The 19,388-nt window shown below is 31.4% G+C and overlaps 1 protein-coding gene across 1 annotated transcript; it reads left to right on the top strand.

Moving 5' to 3' along the window:
• The first annotated feature begins 235 nt into the window (after window positions 1-235).
• On the top strand, window positions 236-18,246 carry LOC143240901 (growth factor receptor-bound protein 2-like). Its single transcript, XM_076484145.1, has 5 exons — window positions 236-775; window positions 4,360-4,457; window positions 6,226-6,345; window positions 9,249-9,414; window positions 10,540-18,246. The coding sequence occupies exons 1-5, from the start codon at window positions 698-700 to the stop codon at window positions 10,711-10,713; spliced, it is 636 nt and encodes a 211-aa protein (XP_076340260.1). The 5' UTR covers window positions 236-697; the 3' UTR covers window positions 10,714-18,246.
• Window positions 18,247-19,388: the final 1,142 nt, after the last annotated feature.

Here is a 19,388-nt window from a genome sequence, read left to right as displayed (position 1 = left end):
TGTAACTGAAGGCCCCTAGATTAAGCAAATTTTGAATATTTTATGTTTCAGTAAATTCTACATAAGTAATATCAATAATAAAAATATAAAGTAGGTGGATTTTTTATAACAAATAAAATTGTTTAATAACTTTTGTCAAAACGCACACGCTAATAATTTTAACAAATTGGTTACTTATTAAACATAAATCTCAATCTTTTTGCAGTATGAACTACATACGACTCTACTGATACGTGATGTGAAAAAAAAGGAGATCAAACTAAATGAGCTCGAAGTACAATTAACATTGGGTGAAAATTGCTGGGTATACAGTGCTGCTACTTCAGTTAAACTAATAATATTAACTGACAGTACATGTTGACATTGTTCTCATAAACATCTTATTTTTAATCGTATTACTAATACTAATAAATTACTCTTTAGACTTTAGTTTGTACCATGTTTGACTAGTGTTAGTATGACTTAACGATAAGTTTTCTAGGCGTAGACCGTGCAGAAAGTAATACCACTAGTAGTAGTTATAGTTCACCATAAAAGTATAGCGTATAGGCCTAGTACTACTACTCGCAAGAAAAATTCTTTTAACTTTCGGTATTTGTACACTAACAAAATTGAAATTGTACTCACGATACAAAGTTATTTTAGAGGTATAGCATTTGCTTGAAAAGTGTATTTAATTCCGAAAAACCTGCTGAAAATGGAAGCCATTGCAAAATATGATTTTAATGCAACTGCCGATGACGAACTGAGCTTTAAGAAAGGACAGATATTAAAGGTAAGCTTTTACATTTTTCAATTTTGAAATTTAACTTTCTTATTAATGAAATATACCACTATAGACTAATATAGTATTAGTAGCACATCTTAGCACTTCAATAATATTGTGTGTGATGTTGCCTGTTGGTAACTCTGTAATAAATTAATTAATTTAATATAAAACTAAAATGTGACAGATTGATTTAATCATTCACAAAAATACTATTATTATAAATTAACAGTTACAAATGTTATAGTGTGTATCACGGACATTATGCCATCTATAAATCTGAAGTTTAATGTACAGTATAGGCCTAAAAAAACTGCATTTAATAAATATTTTTACATGATGAGTAAAAATTATATTTTACTTTCACAGAAGTTTTGAAAACCATGATATAATAATAATAAGTAAATTGTATGCATTTATAAAGAAAAACTGTATATTGTAAAATAGAAGTGTTTAGTGGACATATAAGTGTATCTTTTAGTTTTGGTAGCATGAGTAAGTACTGAAGCAATAAAAATAATAATAATAAAAGGGAAGGACTTTCATTATAGCTACAAGAATCCCAAAATATATAACTAAAGATGTGAGCAATTATCACACAGAAATACACAGTAAACTTCTAGAGTAGTTGTTTTACATGCATGTGTCAAAGATGACATTGGATTGATGGTTTAGATACTGAAGATAGTAAAGTGTTTTTTGCCAAGACTGTTGTTAGTATTATAACTTAAAAAAAAATATTCTGTGCAAACAATTCATAAACAATTCAACATAATTTTACATTACATGTAAAGTTGTCCTTGTCAAAAATAGCTTTCTCTATCTTTTCACATGTTATTCCAGCTCAAAGTAATTTATATCATTTGTTTCCATCTGGTGTAAATCATGAGGACAAATCTCTGTACACATTTGTTAATTAATCTTGACTGAAAAATTTTATTGAACTTTCTATTATCGAGATATAATGTTACACAGTCCACCAATCTTTTAATGTGTCAAAACATAACATGGATAACAAGGTTGTCCTTACACACTCACCCTAGATAAGAGTAAATATTTAAACCTACCCTTTATTTTTGAGGACGTCGTGGATACCCTTGTAATTTGGCTCTAAGAGGTTGGCCTCCAATTCTGCCAATAACAACTTGTACATGAAACATCCTGTTAGAAAAATAAAACTGATGTTTGAACCTGATTTCTCTAAATCTTAAACTTGTCCTCTCATCCTGTAATCGTCAGAATAAAGTAGAGAGAAACTGGAAACTTGTATCTTTTCAATCCTCCATATAATCATATAAACTTTATTAAAACCATCTCTCACCTTTCTTTTCTCAAAAAAAAAAAAATTCTTATCCCACAAGTTAACTTTTCTATACCTACAGTAAATGTAGTAGCTCTCTAGTTAACTTTCTTTTGAATAATTTAATATTTTTAGGTAAAATCCTTTTGTCATGCTATTGAATGTATCCCCATTTATATCATATGATCCAAATGCTGATAATATGAATGCATTACTTTGCACTTAAGGTACTTAAAGGGCAAAATTCAATCTTCTCAGAATGGATGAAAATGCCCCAAAAAGTTTAACATCACCATATTTACTCTAATGTACTAATTATGCTTTCTCAGTGTCTTTACATAAATAAGAGAAAGCTAAAATGATTTCCAGTCATATGTATTCTTCCCTTCTTGTGTAACCTGCATAGATTCAAACTCTCAACTATTCTTTTTTTTTGTTTTCTATTGTAACATGATCCAGTTCATCCCTCATATATAGTACCCCACCCTTCCTATCACTGTTCAGTAACTTAAAATTTAAAAATAGTTCTGATTATCAATAGCCCTGAACTCATCTGCTTTGTTTCTGTTACATCTAGCATTAGAAGGATAAGATCTAGGCCTATTTGTGATCTTACTGTGGTTATTTTTAAAGCTTACAGACATGTCTTTAAGGCTGTTATTTAGCTTTTTTTATGGTTTAACTCTTTATATTCAAACTTTGTTAATTTCTTTATTGTCAGTTTCCTAAGCCTCTCGCCATTATGCATGTTTAATTTGAATATTTTAAATTTATTTGAGAGTTTTTCAGATATCTTATTTATATCCTGCTTATTTGGAGCTGATATAATTCACTAGTCAAACTAGACCACTTGTTGCTGCAAGCATGTCTCTGATAATCTTGCATCTAAGTCTGGGTTCTTTTAAATAATCAACATTCCTTGTTGTATTTTGTACTTTAGAATCTAACATTTCTAGTTTTAGACTTTATATGCTCTCTATCCCTACAAACAACTTTGTATGTAGTAAGAGTCCCCCCCCTTCCATGCAGATCTCCTGAGTGTGTTATAACTCAGTCCAAACAGCCAAAATTTAAAATATATTAGAAACTGTTACTTACTTACAGAACCTGTCCATATATCCATGATATTTTTTTATTCTTAAACAGTTGTAAACTCAACTTTCCTTCTTTCCTCCCCCCTTCCTATAGCAGCTTTCACCCTAACCCTATTTCCTGTCTGGTTTCCTTTATCTTTTCCTAATCTGTTATTTTCCTCTATTAGCACAAGCTTCCATAAACTTCTGGCTTATTTTCAAGTAAGGAGGTATTGTAAGTGTAGTGTACCTATTAATATTTCTGTGTAAATTATCAAGAGTAAAAAATTAGAAAACATATTTGTCAGTTTGGAGTTTACACTGGTTACTTATGTTAAAATTCAATCCTCGGGTTATCATGTAAGAGTTAGCCACCTATAGCTGATCTACAAGTGTTGGTAGAGTTGTGTGTTATTTTGTGGTGACAGTTGACGTATTTTACTTTCTTTATGTAACTCTATACACTCTGATTTAAAATACTGTGTTATAGTGATTTAAATATTTAAGTTATGGTCAAATATAGGATTTCAGAAATGTTCTCTGCATATAGTTTCAAATTAATATTCTATCTCTATATCCTAATACTGCTATGAACCCTAATTTTACTTTATAAACTTGTAAACATAAATTTAAAACAAATATGTAAAGATATTTTCATGCAAATACACTCTTAGTAAACCTGTGTTTTTGAACAAATGTATAATATGTTACCAACACTTGTAGGGTTAAAACAACATATATTATTATTATATTACTTTTTCTATGTTATTCTACACTCACTAAATGTTTTGCCAGTGTTGGAATGTTTTCTGCTATCTTTATTTGACTTGTCGTTTTGAAATGTAAGAAGTTTAGTCCTGTACAAACTCGGTGAACTTTGACCTGTTTTTATTCATAGTGTAAAAGCTGTTAAACTACAGTCTACCAATAATTTGTGTCTTCATGTTTTGCTTTGGAACATATTTCTAAACTATCCACTACAAAATGGGTTTTAGTATGTTTACAAAGTCTAAATTTCTTACTGATTCTTTGGGATAGAAAACATAGCTTGAGTTACAACTAGTAGGTAAACTGAAAACCACATTATCTTGTATACACTGTACATGTCTATCATTAGTGTACAAATAAAAGTCCAGTAACATGGTAACTATAAAATCACATTAAACATGTTATATTTTAGACTTATAATAAAATTTATATATGCAATTAACATTTATCAGGTATTAAATGTTGAAGATGATATGAACTGGTATAGAGCAGAGTTAGATGGAAGAGAAGGACTCATCCCAAGTAATTATATTGAAATGAAGAAACATGAGTAAGTACATCCTCTCTCATTTAGTGAGAGCTGCTTCTAGGTTAAATGCTTTTATTCAGTTAGAGTACTTTCCTTGTAGTCAACAAAATTATTGTTAGCATGGACACTTTTTTGTTCTAAGTAATTTTTGAAAAGCCCACTTAACACAGTATAGTGGATATATTTTTATTTGTTTAGCTTAGTGATTGTAACCTTTTAACCTGAGTTGACATTAAACCTCTCCTATTACTTTGGTTAAAGATATTCAAAGTATCAAATATTGTGGACATACAAAAGCTTTCTAATAATGCAAATAAAGTCTAGAGTATATTAATCTATAATAATTATGAAAACAAATTCCTCAAACTCTGATAGTGTCTTTCCTACTTGTGGCTCAATGTAAGTATAGGAAAGTCTTCAAAGAAATTTGTGTTTACATGGACTGATACCAGCTTACAATATGTAGAAAATCATTTGGTGGTTATATTCAACTTTTTGGGGGGGGTACAATGATGAAATTATTACACATTGAATATAGACATGTATGTTGGTGCATATGGATACAAATGTTAAATATGTGTTGCCTAATCAACACACTTAACCAAATCAAACAATGATGCAACAGTCTGACACTCAGTCTTCTTCACACTGTTTTATTGTATCTAATATGAAAGGAAAATATATGAATATTTAATGTTGGAAAGGGTCATTACGTACTTTTCCAAAAGATGAGCAGTTGTTGGTGACATCACATTACCTATGAAACATGAGATAATGTCAGTAGGTAGTTCTCGATATGTTCCGGAACTTTATATCAGCTGTGGTCCTCACATGACCTGTTAAGTTTTATATTCAAAACTGTTTTAATGTAACTTACTTAACTCTCTATATATATAAGAAATTGTTTCTTTCTGTAGTTTTGTTTGTAAGGTGATAGAAAAATGTGGAAGAAGGAAGAACATTTAAAATAGCTCCTTGTTACCCACTTGAAATATTAAAAAATTTATTATTGGATAATAAAAGAATATAAAAACCTTCTAATCAAAACAAATTGACTGCATAGATTAGGACTTAAAAAAGTAGTAACTTATGAAATAATATAGGAACTTTTGTGATCCAATTTAATTAGAAGTATCAATATCACAAAATTAATCGGACACAAAACATTGTAACATTTAGAATCTACCTATTCATCAGTTTCGTATCCCTGCACTTACCAATTTTTTAGGCTAAAATTCTGATTATATCTCATTAGTTATAACACACACACACACACACACACACACATATATATATATATATATATAAATTGTTTTATGCTATTAATTAAACTATCCTAAAAAAATGTGCATAAAACCCAGTTCTTTGCTTTATGTAATGTTACTAATGTCTAATCTCTTGAAGTTTGACACCACTATATGTACAACTTGTGTGAAAGCTGTGTTCTTTTTGGCAAATTTTTGTAGATAGATATATTTGGCAATGTAAAGAAACCTTTATGTGTTGATAAAGGAATATTATTAATGCATTCAGGTATTACATGTATTTTCTTAAAGGTACACTGGACTATCAAATATTGGTGTCAGAAATAGCAATGCTGTTGTAAGAATATTGTATACACACACCAGGTTACTAACATAAAACATTAATATACAACATTTCTTCAAAAATTGTGAAATTCCTGAAGATTGACTCTCAATTTAATTTCCTCATTAGGAAAACGTGCGTGTGTGTGTGTGTGTTGTTAGAATAATTTGATCTGTGCAGAAACTTGTTTGATGTGTTTCAGTTGGTACTATGGTAGAATTACAAGAGCAGATGCAGAGAAGCTACTTATGAACAAGCATGAGGGAGCATTTCTTATCAGAGTGAGTGAAAGTTCCCCTGGAGATTTCTCGCTTTCTGTTAAGTAAGTCAAATTCCATGTTTTAATCATACAGTATTAGCGTGGTTTTGTGAATAACAGCTAGACGATTAGATACTGTGTGTCAGGAGATGTGTTTCAGAACATAAAATACTTTATATGTTATGAAATGTGTAAACACTTTATTGAGGACTGATAAAATTAGGAACTTGTTTAGGTTCTTAGTTAGAAGATGATGTTAGATAACTGAGAAAATTCAAAACTTGTTTAGGTTCTTATTTAGAAGATGATGTTAGATAACTGAGAAAATTCAAAACTTGTTTAGGTTCTTATTTAGAAGATGATGTTAGATAACTGAGAAAATTAGAAACTTGTTTAGGTTCTTAGTTAGAAGCTGATGTTAGATAACTGAGAAAATTAGAAACTTGTTTAGGTTCTTAGTTAGCAGATGATGTTAGATAACTGAGAAAATTAGAAACTTGTTTAGGTTCTTAGTTAGGAGATGATGTTAGATAACTGAGGAAATTAGAAACTTGTTTAGGTTCTTAGTTAGGAGATGATGTTAGATAACTGAGAAAATTAGAAACTTGTTTAGGTTCTTAGTTAGAAGCTGATGTTAGATAACTGAGAAAATTAGAAACTTGTTTAGGTTCTTAGTTAGAAGCTGATGTTAGATAACTGAGAAAATTAGAAACTTGTTTAGGTTCTTAGTTAGGAGATGATGTTAGATAACTGAGAAAATTAGAAACTTGTTTAGGTTCTTAGTTAGGAGATGATGTTAGATAACTGAGAAAATTAGAAACTTGTTTAGGTTCTTAGTTAGAAGCTGATGTTAGATAACTGAGAAAATTAGAAACTTGTTTAGGTTCTTAGTTAGAAGATGATGTTGGATAACTGAGAAAATTAGAAACTTGTTTAGGTTCTTAGTTAGAAGATGATGCTGGATAACTGAGAAAATTAGAAACTTGTTTAGGTTCTTAGTTAGAAGATGATGCTGTATAACTGAGAAAATTAGAAACTTGTTTAGGTTTTTAGTTAGAAGATGATGTTAGATAACTGAGGAAATTAGAAACTTGTTTAGGTTCTTAGTTAGAAGATGATGTTGGATAACTGAGAAAATTAGAAACTTGTTTAGGTTTTTAGGTAGAAGATGATGTTAGATAACTGAGGAAATTAGAAACTTGTTTAGGTTCTTAGTTAGAAGATGATGTTGGATAACTGAGAAAATTAGAAACTTGTTTAGGTTCTTAGTTAGGAGATGATGCTGGATAAATGAGAAAATTAGAAACTTGTTTAGGTTTTTAGTTAGAAGATGATGTTGGATAACTGAGAAAATTAGAAACTTGTTTAGGTTTTTAGTTGGAAGATGATGCTGGATAACTGAGAAAATTAGAAACTTGTTTAGGTTCTTAGTTAGGAGATGATGTTAGATAACTGAGAAAATTAGAAACTTGTTTAGGTTCTTAGTTAGGAGATGATGTTAGATAACTGAGAAAATTAGAAACTTGTTCAGATTCTTAGTTAGGAGATGATGCTGGATAACTGAGAAAATTAGGAACTTCTTTAGGTTCTTAGTTAGAAGATGATGCTAGATAACTGAGAAAATTAGAAACTTGTTTAGGTTCTTAGTTAGAAGATGATGCTGGATAACTGAAAAAATTAGAAACTTGTTTAGGTTCTTAGTTAGAAGATGATGCTGGATAACTGAGAAAATTAGAAACTTGTTTAGGTTCTTAGTTGGAAGATGATGTTGGATAACTGAGAAAATTAGAAACTTGTTTAGGTTCTTAGTTAGGAGATGATGTTAGATAACTGAGAAAATTAGAAACTTGTTTAGGTTCTTAGTTAGGAGATGATGTTAGATAACTGAGGAAATTAGAAACTTGTTTAGGTTCTTAGTTAGGAGATGATGTTAGATAACTGAGGAAATTAGAAACTTGTTTAGGTTCTTAGTTAGGAGATGATGTTAGATAACTGAGAAAATTAGAAACTTGTTTAGGTTCTTAGTTAGAAGCTGATGTTAGATAACAGTCTTCCATGAGTTTTGTAAGATTCTATCTGACACATATAACAGGAAAATTAGGAGCATGACAAGTTGCACCATGATATCATGACTTGGATTAAGGTTAAGTTAACTTGTAACATGAGCTAATAAAAGAGAATCATGGGCTTGTTTGGGTCTTCCATTGTGTCAGGAGATGGATTAAAGTTGTTTTGAAAACAGGGCTTGTGTGTGAGTAAAACAAATGTGGAAACATTCTGTTAATATTTTCCTGACTTACAATCACTGATATTAAATAATTTTGACTTTCAGATACAGTTTCTGACATCTTATAGTTATGGAATATTAATCACATTTTCATGTTGTTACAGGTTTCACACAACACTGTGTTTGATATATTTTCATGTGAAATAGTTTAGGATTGAAGAAGTGTACCTGTAGGTGTCTGTTAGATTAAAACAAGGGGGTGTAGTTTGAAAATAATTTTTTGATAAAATCTAAAATGTGCTGACATTGTAAGATAAGATTCACATGAGAACAGTTCATTAATTCAATATAACTCACTAACACTAACCACCCAACTTTAATCATATCTTTCACCATCTGATGGGAGTAGAAATATGAATAGCCTCATTATGTGACTTCACCTGTTGGTTTCAGAAAACTTGCAAGTTTATAGTGCATAGAAAATTAAAATAACTGAATGAAATGTTTGTTTTCTACAACACATCACACAAATAAGAAACACTCTTCACATAGATAACATGTGATGGGTAATATAGATCATGAATGTTTAGCAGTATTGTCATGTAACATAGTTATAGTTTGGTAAGTCATCGAAAATACTATTTAATTTCGGTGTTCTTTCTTATTGTACTTGTTTTGTGTCTGGATTCATAGTTGGTTTATAATGTTACTTATTATTATATGCCACATTTGTTAAAAGATGTCCAAATGGTGTACAACATTTCAAAGTGCTCCGGGATATGCAAGGCAAGTTCTTCCTGTGGGTTGTCAAGTTTAGTTCACTGAATGAACTTGTAGAGTATCACCGGTCAGCCTCGGTGAGCCGATCCCAGGAAATTACACTTGTGGATATGCAACCTGAACAGGTTTGTGAAAAAATATTTCTGTTGGTCAATTTCAACAAAAAACAATGGAATTCAGTAGATGTATCAGTTTCCTGAATGTTGCTTTTTCTCGGCTTGAATGTGTGACATGAAATTAAATCTCGTAATTACATAACTTTGATAAAACAGTTCTGCTATTACTGTTTATCCTTATGTAAGTTTTTCAGTTATCACTACATCATTATTTCTTCCAAGAATTGTATCAAGTGTAGTGCTCTCACACTGATTGCTGACACACAGGTAGTGATTGATAGGTTAACACTGGTTCATAACTATTCAATCATGTATGTGGGTGGTCTTAATGTATAATACGTAGTTAACAAAAATGTATATAATATCACATCATATTATTTTGTAAGTCATTAGATAAATTATAATTTTTCAGGAAGAGCAGGGCACATAACATATCTATGTGATTACTGCTCAGAATAGCCCTGTTTCCTCAACAAGTAGTTTAAAGAAATCAACTAATTTTGTGAAAGACAAACTGTTTTAGTATGATATTAAGGAACCCTAATTACAATTAATTTAAAGTTCCTGTCATACAATAGGACCATTGTTAATCCATGTTAACAAAGAAGTTTTACAAATGATGTATTAGGTTGAGGAATAATTCTTGAGCGTTTTTAAATAAGTTCATTCAAGCATTACATGCAAGACTATACAATACTTCAATGCATGAACACATTACACCCAAAACATTTATTATGATACTGTATTTCATGTAATACCTAGGTATATAGTATGCATTGTTTTAAACGAAATTGCAAGAAATTAAATGCGAAAAGCAGATGGTGTCGAAAATGCTCGATTTTGCCCACTTGACATTCCATTTAATGAGCTGAAAATGAAAGCAAAAATTAAAGACATATGAAAATCAAGCACACCATCTATTAGAGCATAAAATTATCTCACAAATGACATGAAATAATTTGCGAAAGCGTTTCATTTATGAATATATTTTTTTAACTTGAAAAAACGCTCACGAATTATTCCTCAACCCAATATTTAGGTGTCCTTTATTCATCTAAGAGAAGTTTCTCGAAGTTTGTAGAAAATGTATCGAACACTTGTATATTAAAGGTATTTATGGTATATATTTCTCAGTTTCTGGTTCAAGCCCTCTATGATTTCCAAGCTCAGGAGCCTGGAGAACTGGAGTTCAAAAGAAGTGACGTTATCACAGTAATTGATCGTTCTGATGCCCATTGGTGGGAGGGGGAGATGCGTTCGAAACGAGGATTTTTCCCAGCAACCTACGTTGTTCCTTTCCATGCCTAACTAGCTTACATGTTCTCGTGTAGTGTAACAGTTTTATTGGAACGGAAACGTTTATAAATTTTCTTCATTAAAAGTGATAAGTAATTATTGTTTTCCATTTGTTGCGCTTCTAAGTGTTAACTAGCAAAGTAACTTACGTACAAATTAAAAGTGATAATAATGCTGTTTTGTTAGTGAACTGTGTGTTCTACAGTTTGGTAAATTGTCAGTTACAGTTGACATGTTTATAAACAACTTGTACATTCAAAGAAGGAAGGTTTTCAATGGATTGTTTTGATGATCATGTTGATATGTAGGCCAAATTAAACCAGTGAGAGTGTCAGTCTATCTCCTGCTTGATTTTTAATCTACAATCTTCTGTTTTTCATTTAAAAAAAACAACAACAAAGAATCTTTATGCATGCAATCCAAATTTGACAATCTAAATCTGCTCAGTCGGATGCACTTTTTGTAGTTTACATGTTTTGTATTTCCTTAACACTTGAGGTCTTAGGAAAACAGATCTCTAGCCTGATTATGAGAAGCATGAACTTTAATTGTTGTAATGTATTAGAAACTAGCACTTTACTTTTATAGCACAAACTTTTCTTGTCTGATAAGAAAAAAGAGGCACTTTTCATGACTGTATTGCTTGTTTAACCTTTTTATATTTTTAATTTGATCACCTACATATACATTCAGTCAGTCATATATCACAGAAATAAGCTTCATAATATCACAAGGTAAATATCTTTTTGGATAAATGATGTTTTTGTTAAAATTAGACAAAGCAGTATGATTGGTTGATTAATGTCCTTGTCTGAGCTGATTCTTTCTTATTCAAAGTTTTTGGTAACTATTAAAAAGCAGTCATTAAAGTGTGACTAAAACATTTTAGAAAACATTTGATATTTCACATTTTTTATTTAAAGCATTTAAGATTTTTTGTCAAAATGATCATTGATAAAGAAAGTGGAGTTACCAAATTACATCTGTTTACTCTGTCTCTACTGTTCTTCCTCTGACTCCTTGGCTAAGATGTATATCTTTCATTGTAAATTACACAATTTCTGTCTGTGAGCTTTTAATTCAGTATGTAGGGTCTTCTTAACTTCAAACAAGTTGTAAATGAACAAGGACCCTTTCTTATGTATTTTACTGTGTCTACAAGGTAGTTGTGACATGTCAAATAATATTGTCCAAAGAGACATTATTGTCTAAAATCACAAAAGGACACAGAGTTGTAGTACATGGTTGTATCTAATGTGACACTGTGTTGAAAAACATATATTAAAGTAATGTTTAATATCCTTCAGAACTAAAGAAAATGTACTGTGGTTCAGAATTCAGTTTGTGGGCTAATAATGCCACGAATGAAGGGACTGATACCAGTCGGAGGCACAGTGCAAGGAGCCCATTATGTAGCTTGCAGACACAAAAACAAACTACTACATGATATGTAGCAGTTTGAATTCTTTTCTTTTTCTAATTGAATTTTTACATTATTCTTCTGTTCTCAATTTTTTTTTTAAGTTTTAACTATATTTGGAGCAACTGGAGACTTTAGATGGAACAAAAAGGGTCACAAGAGAATGTATTGGAAGATGTTTTTTTGCAAAGTGGTCTAAGCATGCTTGATTATCGAAAAATGTATATATGGTATTATACATTACAGAAAATGGAAATGGATGTAGATTTGTATTCTACTAAATACATGAAGGATTTGAGAAAGATAAATTAGTTTTAGACTGTAGAGGAATGGTAGGAAGGAAGACAAGATGAAGAAATATTCACACAAGCATAACTTACCAAGTCCAAGCACTGTAGTTATTGTGAATATCAACTTTAAGAATGACAGGTTGATGAAGATTGTTGAAATGTATGTCCATAATTATCATTGAAACCATCAGTAAGGTGTGTTATGTTAAAGAATGGAGCATCGACATGCATTACGTCAAAGGGAAGTAATTGATGAAGATTGTTGAAATGTATGTCCATAATTATCATTGAAACCATCAGTAAGCTGCGTTGTGTTAAAGAAAGGAGCATCGACATGCATTACATCAAAGGGAAGTAATAATTGAAGAAATTCTGGAAAAACATTTTACAAATGTATACATCTATGTACAGCAATCATCGTGCCTAGGCCAGTGCTACACGTGGTTTTGCTTTTGATAAAGCAGAAAGCACTTACAGTGGAACCCCTCTAAAGCAGCCACCTTTGGGACTGAGACAAACTGGCCTGATTAGAGCAGTTCCACTGTACATAATTAGGAATTATGTAAACAAAAAAAGGGACTGTGGTTGAATGACCGTTTTCAAGGGGTGACTGAATCTGAGGAGTGGCTGCTTAGAGGGGTTCCACTGTATTTAGAAATAAATGTGGTTTGTCCATGCATTCTATGCATGATGTCTGGCTCCAACCACCTTCTTCACTTTATTCCCTTTCTTTCCACACTTTAGTTATTTGGTGGCAGTTTATGATGTTTCAGGTGCAGCTTTGTTTGTGAGGCCATCAGTGAGGGTTTTGTTTGAAAACTTTGCAGGCTCACTTTTTGTCCCTTTTGGTTTGCATAAGTTGTACAAGATGTGGGAATTTACTTGAGTTACTTTGATAATCTAATAGTATACTTTCTTTAACCAATTCTGAGTTTTGTGGTTGTGCATACTATAATATCCCACTATCTGGTCCATGCAATTTCAGCCATTCATCCACAACTTTTACTTTACAATGATATTTGTTCCTACTCTCTTTTGAACAGTTAACACAGCAGCTTTGGTTGATACCAAAACATTTTTTTTGCCTTTTTATCCATTCAAACTGACAGTATTTTGTTTTCTGAGTCCTAAAACTGCCTCACCTCCTGATGGTTGTTTCAGACTTTTCACTTCTGCAGGAAAATTGACACAGTTAATGTGCTAGCATAGTTGAAGATGTGTGTTCACAGATAGTCTGCAAAAGCTACTGAAGTGTAATGCCTGTTGGCTTCAGAAAACGATCAAAAACTTTGGCAGCATGAACAGAGTTGGTGTCAAAGTCAGGTTCCTATGCCTTGTCCTTTCTGAAATAAATTGTCAAATTGACAGCATAGACCATTGCAGAAACTCAAAGCCCAAATGTCTTGATGTGATATTTTGGGACTAACTTGCATTGAACTGCTTCTGCCAAATCTACCTTACCAGCCAATAGCAATCTTGTCGATACGCACACATTTAAATATGGGTAGAAGGCACCCTCAAACTTTTCAAACAACTTCTCCACAAACGGCACAATCTTTGGTTTGTTTTCAGCATCTGGTTTCCTGATGTGAAGCATGCTGCTGTAAGTGATCTCAGACTTGTCCCTAGCAAACATCTGATGAAATCAGTGTGTGTGTAGAGATATCGAGTTGTGGACCAGTACTTCCTGATCCTGGTTGAGGGTCCAAACCTATAGAATTAAAGACAGCTGCAAACTTTAACTGGCAACCTTGAGGTAAATAATGATCATTTTGTTAGAGGATTGTTTTTATCCAAAACCTCTGCTGCATATCCATCGTTGCTAGAAATCAAAATGGTCACAATTTCTTTATCAAGGAAAGCTTTGAGAAAATCCAGTGGTGAATGGCTTTCATCCAAATCCAGCTTCATGTTTTTTTGAGTTCATGGAATGAAAAGTTCAAATCATTATTGTCTTCTTCAGCTACTTTCCAGGCTGCTACTACTTTACTGTTCTCATAATATCCTCCTACAATTGTCTGCTTCATCTTGTTAAGTCTAAATCCAGAACATGGTTTTCTTTGTCTCATAGTGGAACCACTGGTCTTTCTCTTGCTTTTATCTGTACTCACATATTAAGGGCCTGCCACAGGACTCCTCTCTCTCATCTTCACTAGAACTATCCAAGTGAGATTTCTTACTTTCAGAGTTTTCATCATCAAGGTCATTTTCCTAAACAAGTTCCTCAATAAATTTCCTAAGTTGCTCAGCAGTTAAAAGACAAGGCATAGTGGGTGTGATCATTTTCTTTTTCCTAAAGTAAGAGTTTAGAATACTTGCATAAATTATTGAAAACACGTCATTCTTCTATCAGACTGGCTCTAAGATTGCAGATATTTCCTTAACAGCAGTATGTTTAGTTTTATTTTGAATAAATAGAGCATTTAAAGTGTGGGATTGATCTCAAAACAAAAGATCTACAAGCCAATATATTGGCTGTTCAAAGACAGAGAGTTAAATTACCCAAAATCTGTGTTTAAACAAAAGGTGTTACAATTTGTCTATAAAAGTCTTTCAGAATATTAGCCAAAAGTTATTGGTCTAAATAGTTTTTTAAAATAGAAGACTCAGTGTTCAGAAATAGCCCGAGTATTATGTGGTCTATATATGAGAGTTTTTCAGAAGTAAATATCAGTGTTGAAATTTTAAAACAGGTAAGCTTACTTTTTGGTCATACATTTTTAGCTGTTTCTATGTCTTTGGTCATGAATTAAAAGTTCTGAGCTTATAGACCATGCAACCTGAATAATAAAAGTTGGATCTACTATACAAAATGTATTAAGAGAAGAAGCAAATAGTTAATTTTCCTATGAAGGTTTTTTTCAGTTGATGATGTATTTTAAAAACATACACTAAACAACTTAAAATGGTATTACTACTTGTGTAAATATATATACAAGAGAAGTTTATTTATTTTGGTGGTGGCGAGTGTGTCCAACTTCATCATGGATGTTTTTCTAACAGTTATGTACTCTTCTGTTTTATTTAACTTTGCTGTTTTGTATGTTTTAATGTTTGTGCTTTAAGTATTGTGGTACTGGAAGTAAAAAACGTTTTAATCAGATGTTGTTGTTTTTTTTTAACTGTACTGCTGTATTTTCTAATAATTGTTTGAAGATGTGTGAAGATAACAGTGTCTAATTGTTGGCCAACCTGATAAAAAACCGAGAAAGATGTTCTGTATAATTATAAACTTGGCTGAAAAACCCTGCAAGAAAACATGATAAGGAACTAAGACAGTCCAATGTACAGTTGTAAAATTGGCTTATTCAATTGAAGTAGCGATTTGTAATAATGTGATGTTGATTCTTAAAAATTAGATATGGTATACTCTACCAGCATTAAGCTTTGTTAAAAAGGAGATTGGAAACAATTTTAATAAATTATCACAGTCAAGAATAAAAATAGGCTAGTTTGAAGAAGAGTTAAAATGATGCTCTGTTTGCTGGTAGACCAGACTGAAGAAGAGTGGAAGATGTATTAGATAACAGTACTAGATTATTCTTGTTATCAGTGGAGATGGTGACCAGCATAGTTTTACTTTAGAATTGTTGATAAGGTTTCTTGCAGTATAAATTAGTGTTAATGTGGACAGCTGAGCATGCATATAGTAGTGACATGAAGTTGGTTAATAAATGATGAAGTTAGTGTTCCTTAAGATTGTAGTTAAGGTCATTTAATAGCCCTGGTGGTGATCTGGAGAATATTTTGAAGTAGAGTAGTTTGAAGAAGGATAAAGATGGTGTTCTCATGGGTCATAAAGTAGTTTGAAGAAGAAAGAGTGTTAAGATGATTGTAGGGTAGACTGATGAAGGATGGAGATTGTATCCTTGAAGGTTGTAGAGTAGTTTGAAGAAGGATAAAGGTGGTGTGAAGAGAGGAGGGTGGACTAGAAGGATGGTAGGATAGACTGATGAAGGATGGAGATGGTTTATCCAAAAGATTGTTAGCTAGGATGATGATGAATAACAATTCTTGAGATATCCATTTTTTAGGTATGTTACTGAGAAGAGTAATAGGTCACAGTATTGTTGAAAAATGTTATTCAAGTTGAACAAGGTTTGTTAGGTATCTGTATGAAAAGTAAAATTACGGTAAGTTAGTTGAGAACAAGTATAATTCGTAGTTGATGACTTTGTACCATAAGTTACTTTTATGAAGAAAATTATTGTGTTCTGTGGAATGGACTAATTAAACTGTTCTCATTTGGATATTGATGAGATTAGATACCACGTATGTAGAGATCAAGTGATTTCAGGGATAAACAGTGGATAGTTTTTTAGGCTAGATTATAATGTATTGAAAAATCTAGCAATGTGCTAAAGTATTTCTATTATTTTAAGGCCAAAAAGCTAAATCACTATATACCACAAAGTAGCTTTCAAAGTGTGCTTTTTTAAGTGATATTCCAATCCTCATTGATTTCTTGATTGTATAGCTGTTATCAGCAGTGCCATATTATTAACTTTTATATTTTATACATTATAATGTCCCTCCTGTGGCTCAGTGGTAAATTTGTGGGGTTATAATGCTAAAAAAAATTGGGTTTCATTACCCACACAAGGCAGTACACAGACAGCTCTTTGTTTAGTTTGGCACTTAAACAAACAAATCAGATATAACAGGGAAGAAATTCACACTATAACATGAGTTGGTAATAAAATGGTAAAGCTAGTTCCAGAAAGAGGTGGTAACACTGAATTTTGTTTAAATAAGTATATTTATTTACATTATATTAAGTGACAAAAGTACCTTGTAATTCATTACAACAAACCTGTGAATTATATGTATCAATGGGAGGATTGGTGTTGCAAAGAATATCCATTATGTTACTTATTAAAGTTGCTATATCATATACATTTGACTAGGATGTTGATTGGTTGCTGTTGTTCTGTATCTTTAATATATTGTTTCTGTTTCTATATCGAATGATAGCGAGCTTAGGTTTAACTCACTGCTTTTTTTTCAATGTGTACTTAGATATCAGTGTTTGTACAGCTTGTTCTCTATGTGTCAGGGAAGAACATTTTACTATTAATGCTTTAAGAAATCAGGACCTCAACTATTTATAACCTCACAGAGTCAAATGTATCTTTTGTTTGCTTTTCTATTGAAACTTGATGCATTATCAAAAAAATTGTTAAGCCTAGTGGTAAAAGTAAGGAATACATTAGTCTAGCCAGGGTGTTACATGTGCTACTGTTCCTGACCACACAAATGTGCTTGATATATCAGAATAATTACTAGTTCAGCATGATTTTGTTTTTTTGTCAGTACATTTTGAACTACGCGGGCCTAGAAATAATGATCAATGATTATATATTCATAAAGTTTCTGTTAGTTTCCTAGAATAGTTTGAGTTTTTGTTAATTTAGATAAACTGACCTGTTACAGTGATTTTAGTATTTTGTAACTATTACTGCTAAGCGTTAGCCAGAAGTTGTTTCCACAGCATCGCTCAAACAGCAACTGTTAATTTTTCAACCTTGCAATTGTTGTTAATATTATAGCATTTGTTAAAGACACATTAACACCACTGTTTATAATGAGTTTTTTTGTTTGTTTTCCTTGAAAAGTAATCATTTTATTTCGGTGTACATAACGAACAGTCATGGTTATTGTTTCAGTAGGTAACATTTATCTCAAGGGGTGTTGTATTGTAAGCTTTGGCAACTAAGCTTAGTTTAGATCAGTTATTGTTATTTGGTCTGATTTATTAAGTGTTTAATGTGTGAATATGTAATAAATAGAAGGGGTTACTATTGTGAAATAAAATTATGAATTTGTTCTTTGTAAGACATGCATTGTGATTTGTAATGGTAGAGTCAATAATACCTATTTTGACAGGACAATGTACAAGACTGAACTTCTAGAACAGTAGTAGTAAGTTAATTGTGAGCACGTTTAGATAAAACATTTCAAAGTTGAAAATAAATAATAATAATATTCATGGTATACTTATTGGTCTATGAATTGTTAAATAGTGATATTCCTGATAATACTTTGTAGAATGGACAGCAACTGCCTGCTGTGGAGACACAAGTGAAGAAGACAATGTTTCAAAAGTCTTCTGCCTTTTATCTTCAACTCAGTATGTGTGTAGGTGTTGTCAGTCTCTTAAAGTGCCCTGGTAGATTATGGAGAGCGTGTTATGATTGGTTGGATTATCATTGTTTCTGATTGGAGGGGAGATTTCCTGTAGACTCAACCAATGGCAGCCACAGGTTACCCACCTCTAATCTGGAATCTTAGTGAAGATTTAATTGTGTTAATATAAAATGAGTCAAGGCATAAGACTTTCAAAACATCATCCTCTAAATTTGTGTCTCCAAAACAGACAGTTGTTGTGCATTCTACAAAGTTTCATCATGAATACTCTGCCTAAACAATCTATCAAAGTGATATTTATCTTAGAAAAAAGATTATCCCTCAAACAAAGTACTTCCATTCTTTTACTGTGTATTTAAAAGCAAATTTAAGTTTATTTCTGTCAAACATACAGGATCCATATAAATTTTCTTTCCATATGGATGAAAATAATCAAATTTATTTTAAACTAAGAATACAAAATGTTTGCAATTATCATTTATTAAGTTATTTTATATTAAAACATTTTTAATATATACATTTCAAATATTAAAACATTTTCTTCTATAAAATATAATTATATTAGTGTTAAAATAATTAAAATTTCATCAGTGGAAGTCAGATATAAACAACAATATAAATTATTGAAGTTGTTTCATTTGGCAATGATTGTCCCAGAAAAACAGCTAAAGACATCTTCCAGAAATTATTGAACTATCAGATCAAATAGTGTAGAAACATTAACTCCTCATTATGAGAGATATGGGGAATTTAAATTATTAATTTTGTAACCAATCAGAACATAGACAAGTAAACCACAGGACAAAACATGTTTCAACTGCACCTTCTGA

This window comes from Tachypleus tridentatus, chromosome 13, assembly GCF_004210375.1.
Source record: "Tachypleus tridentatus isolate NWPU-2018 chromosome 13, ASM421037v1, whole genome shotgun sequence".
NCBI classification, from domain to species: Eukaryota; Metazoa; Arthropoda; class Merostomata; order Xiphosura; family Limulidae; genus Tachypleus; species Tachypleus tridentatus.
Note: the sequence above shows the minus strand (reverse complement) of the source record. Positions and strands in the feature narration are given on the sequence as shown.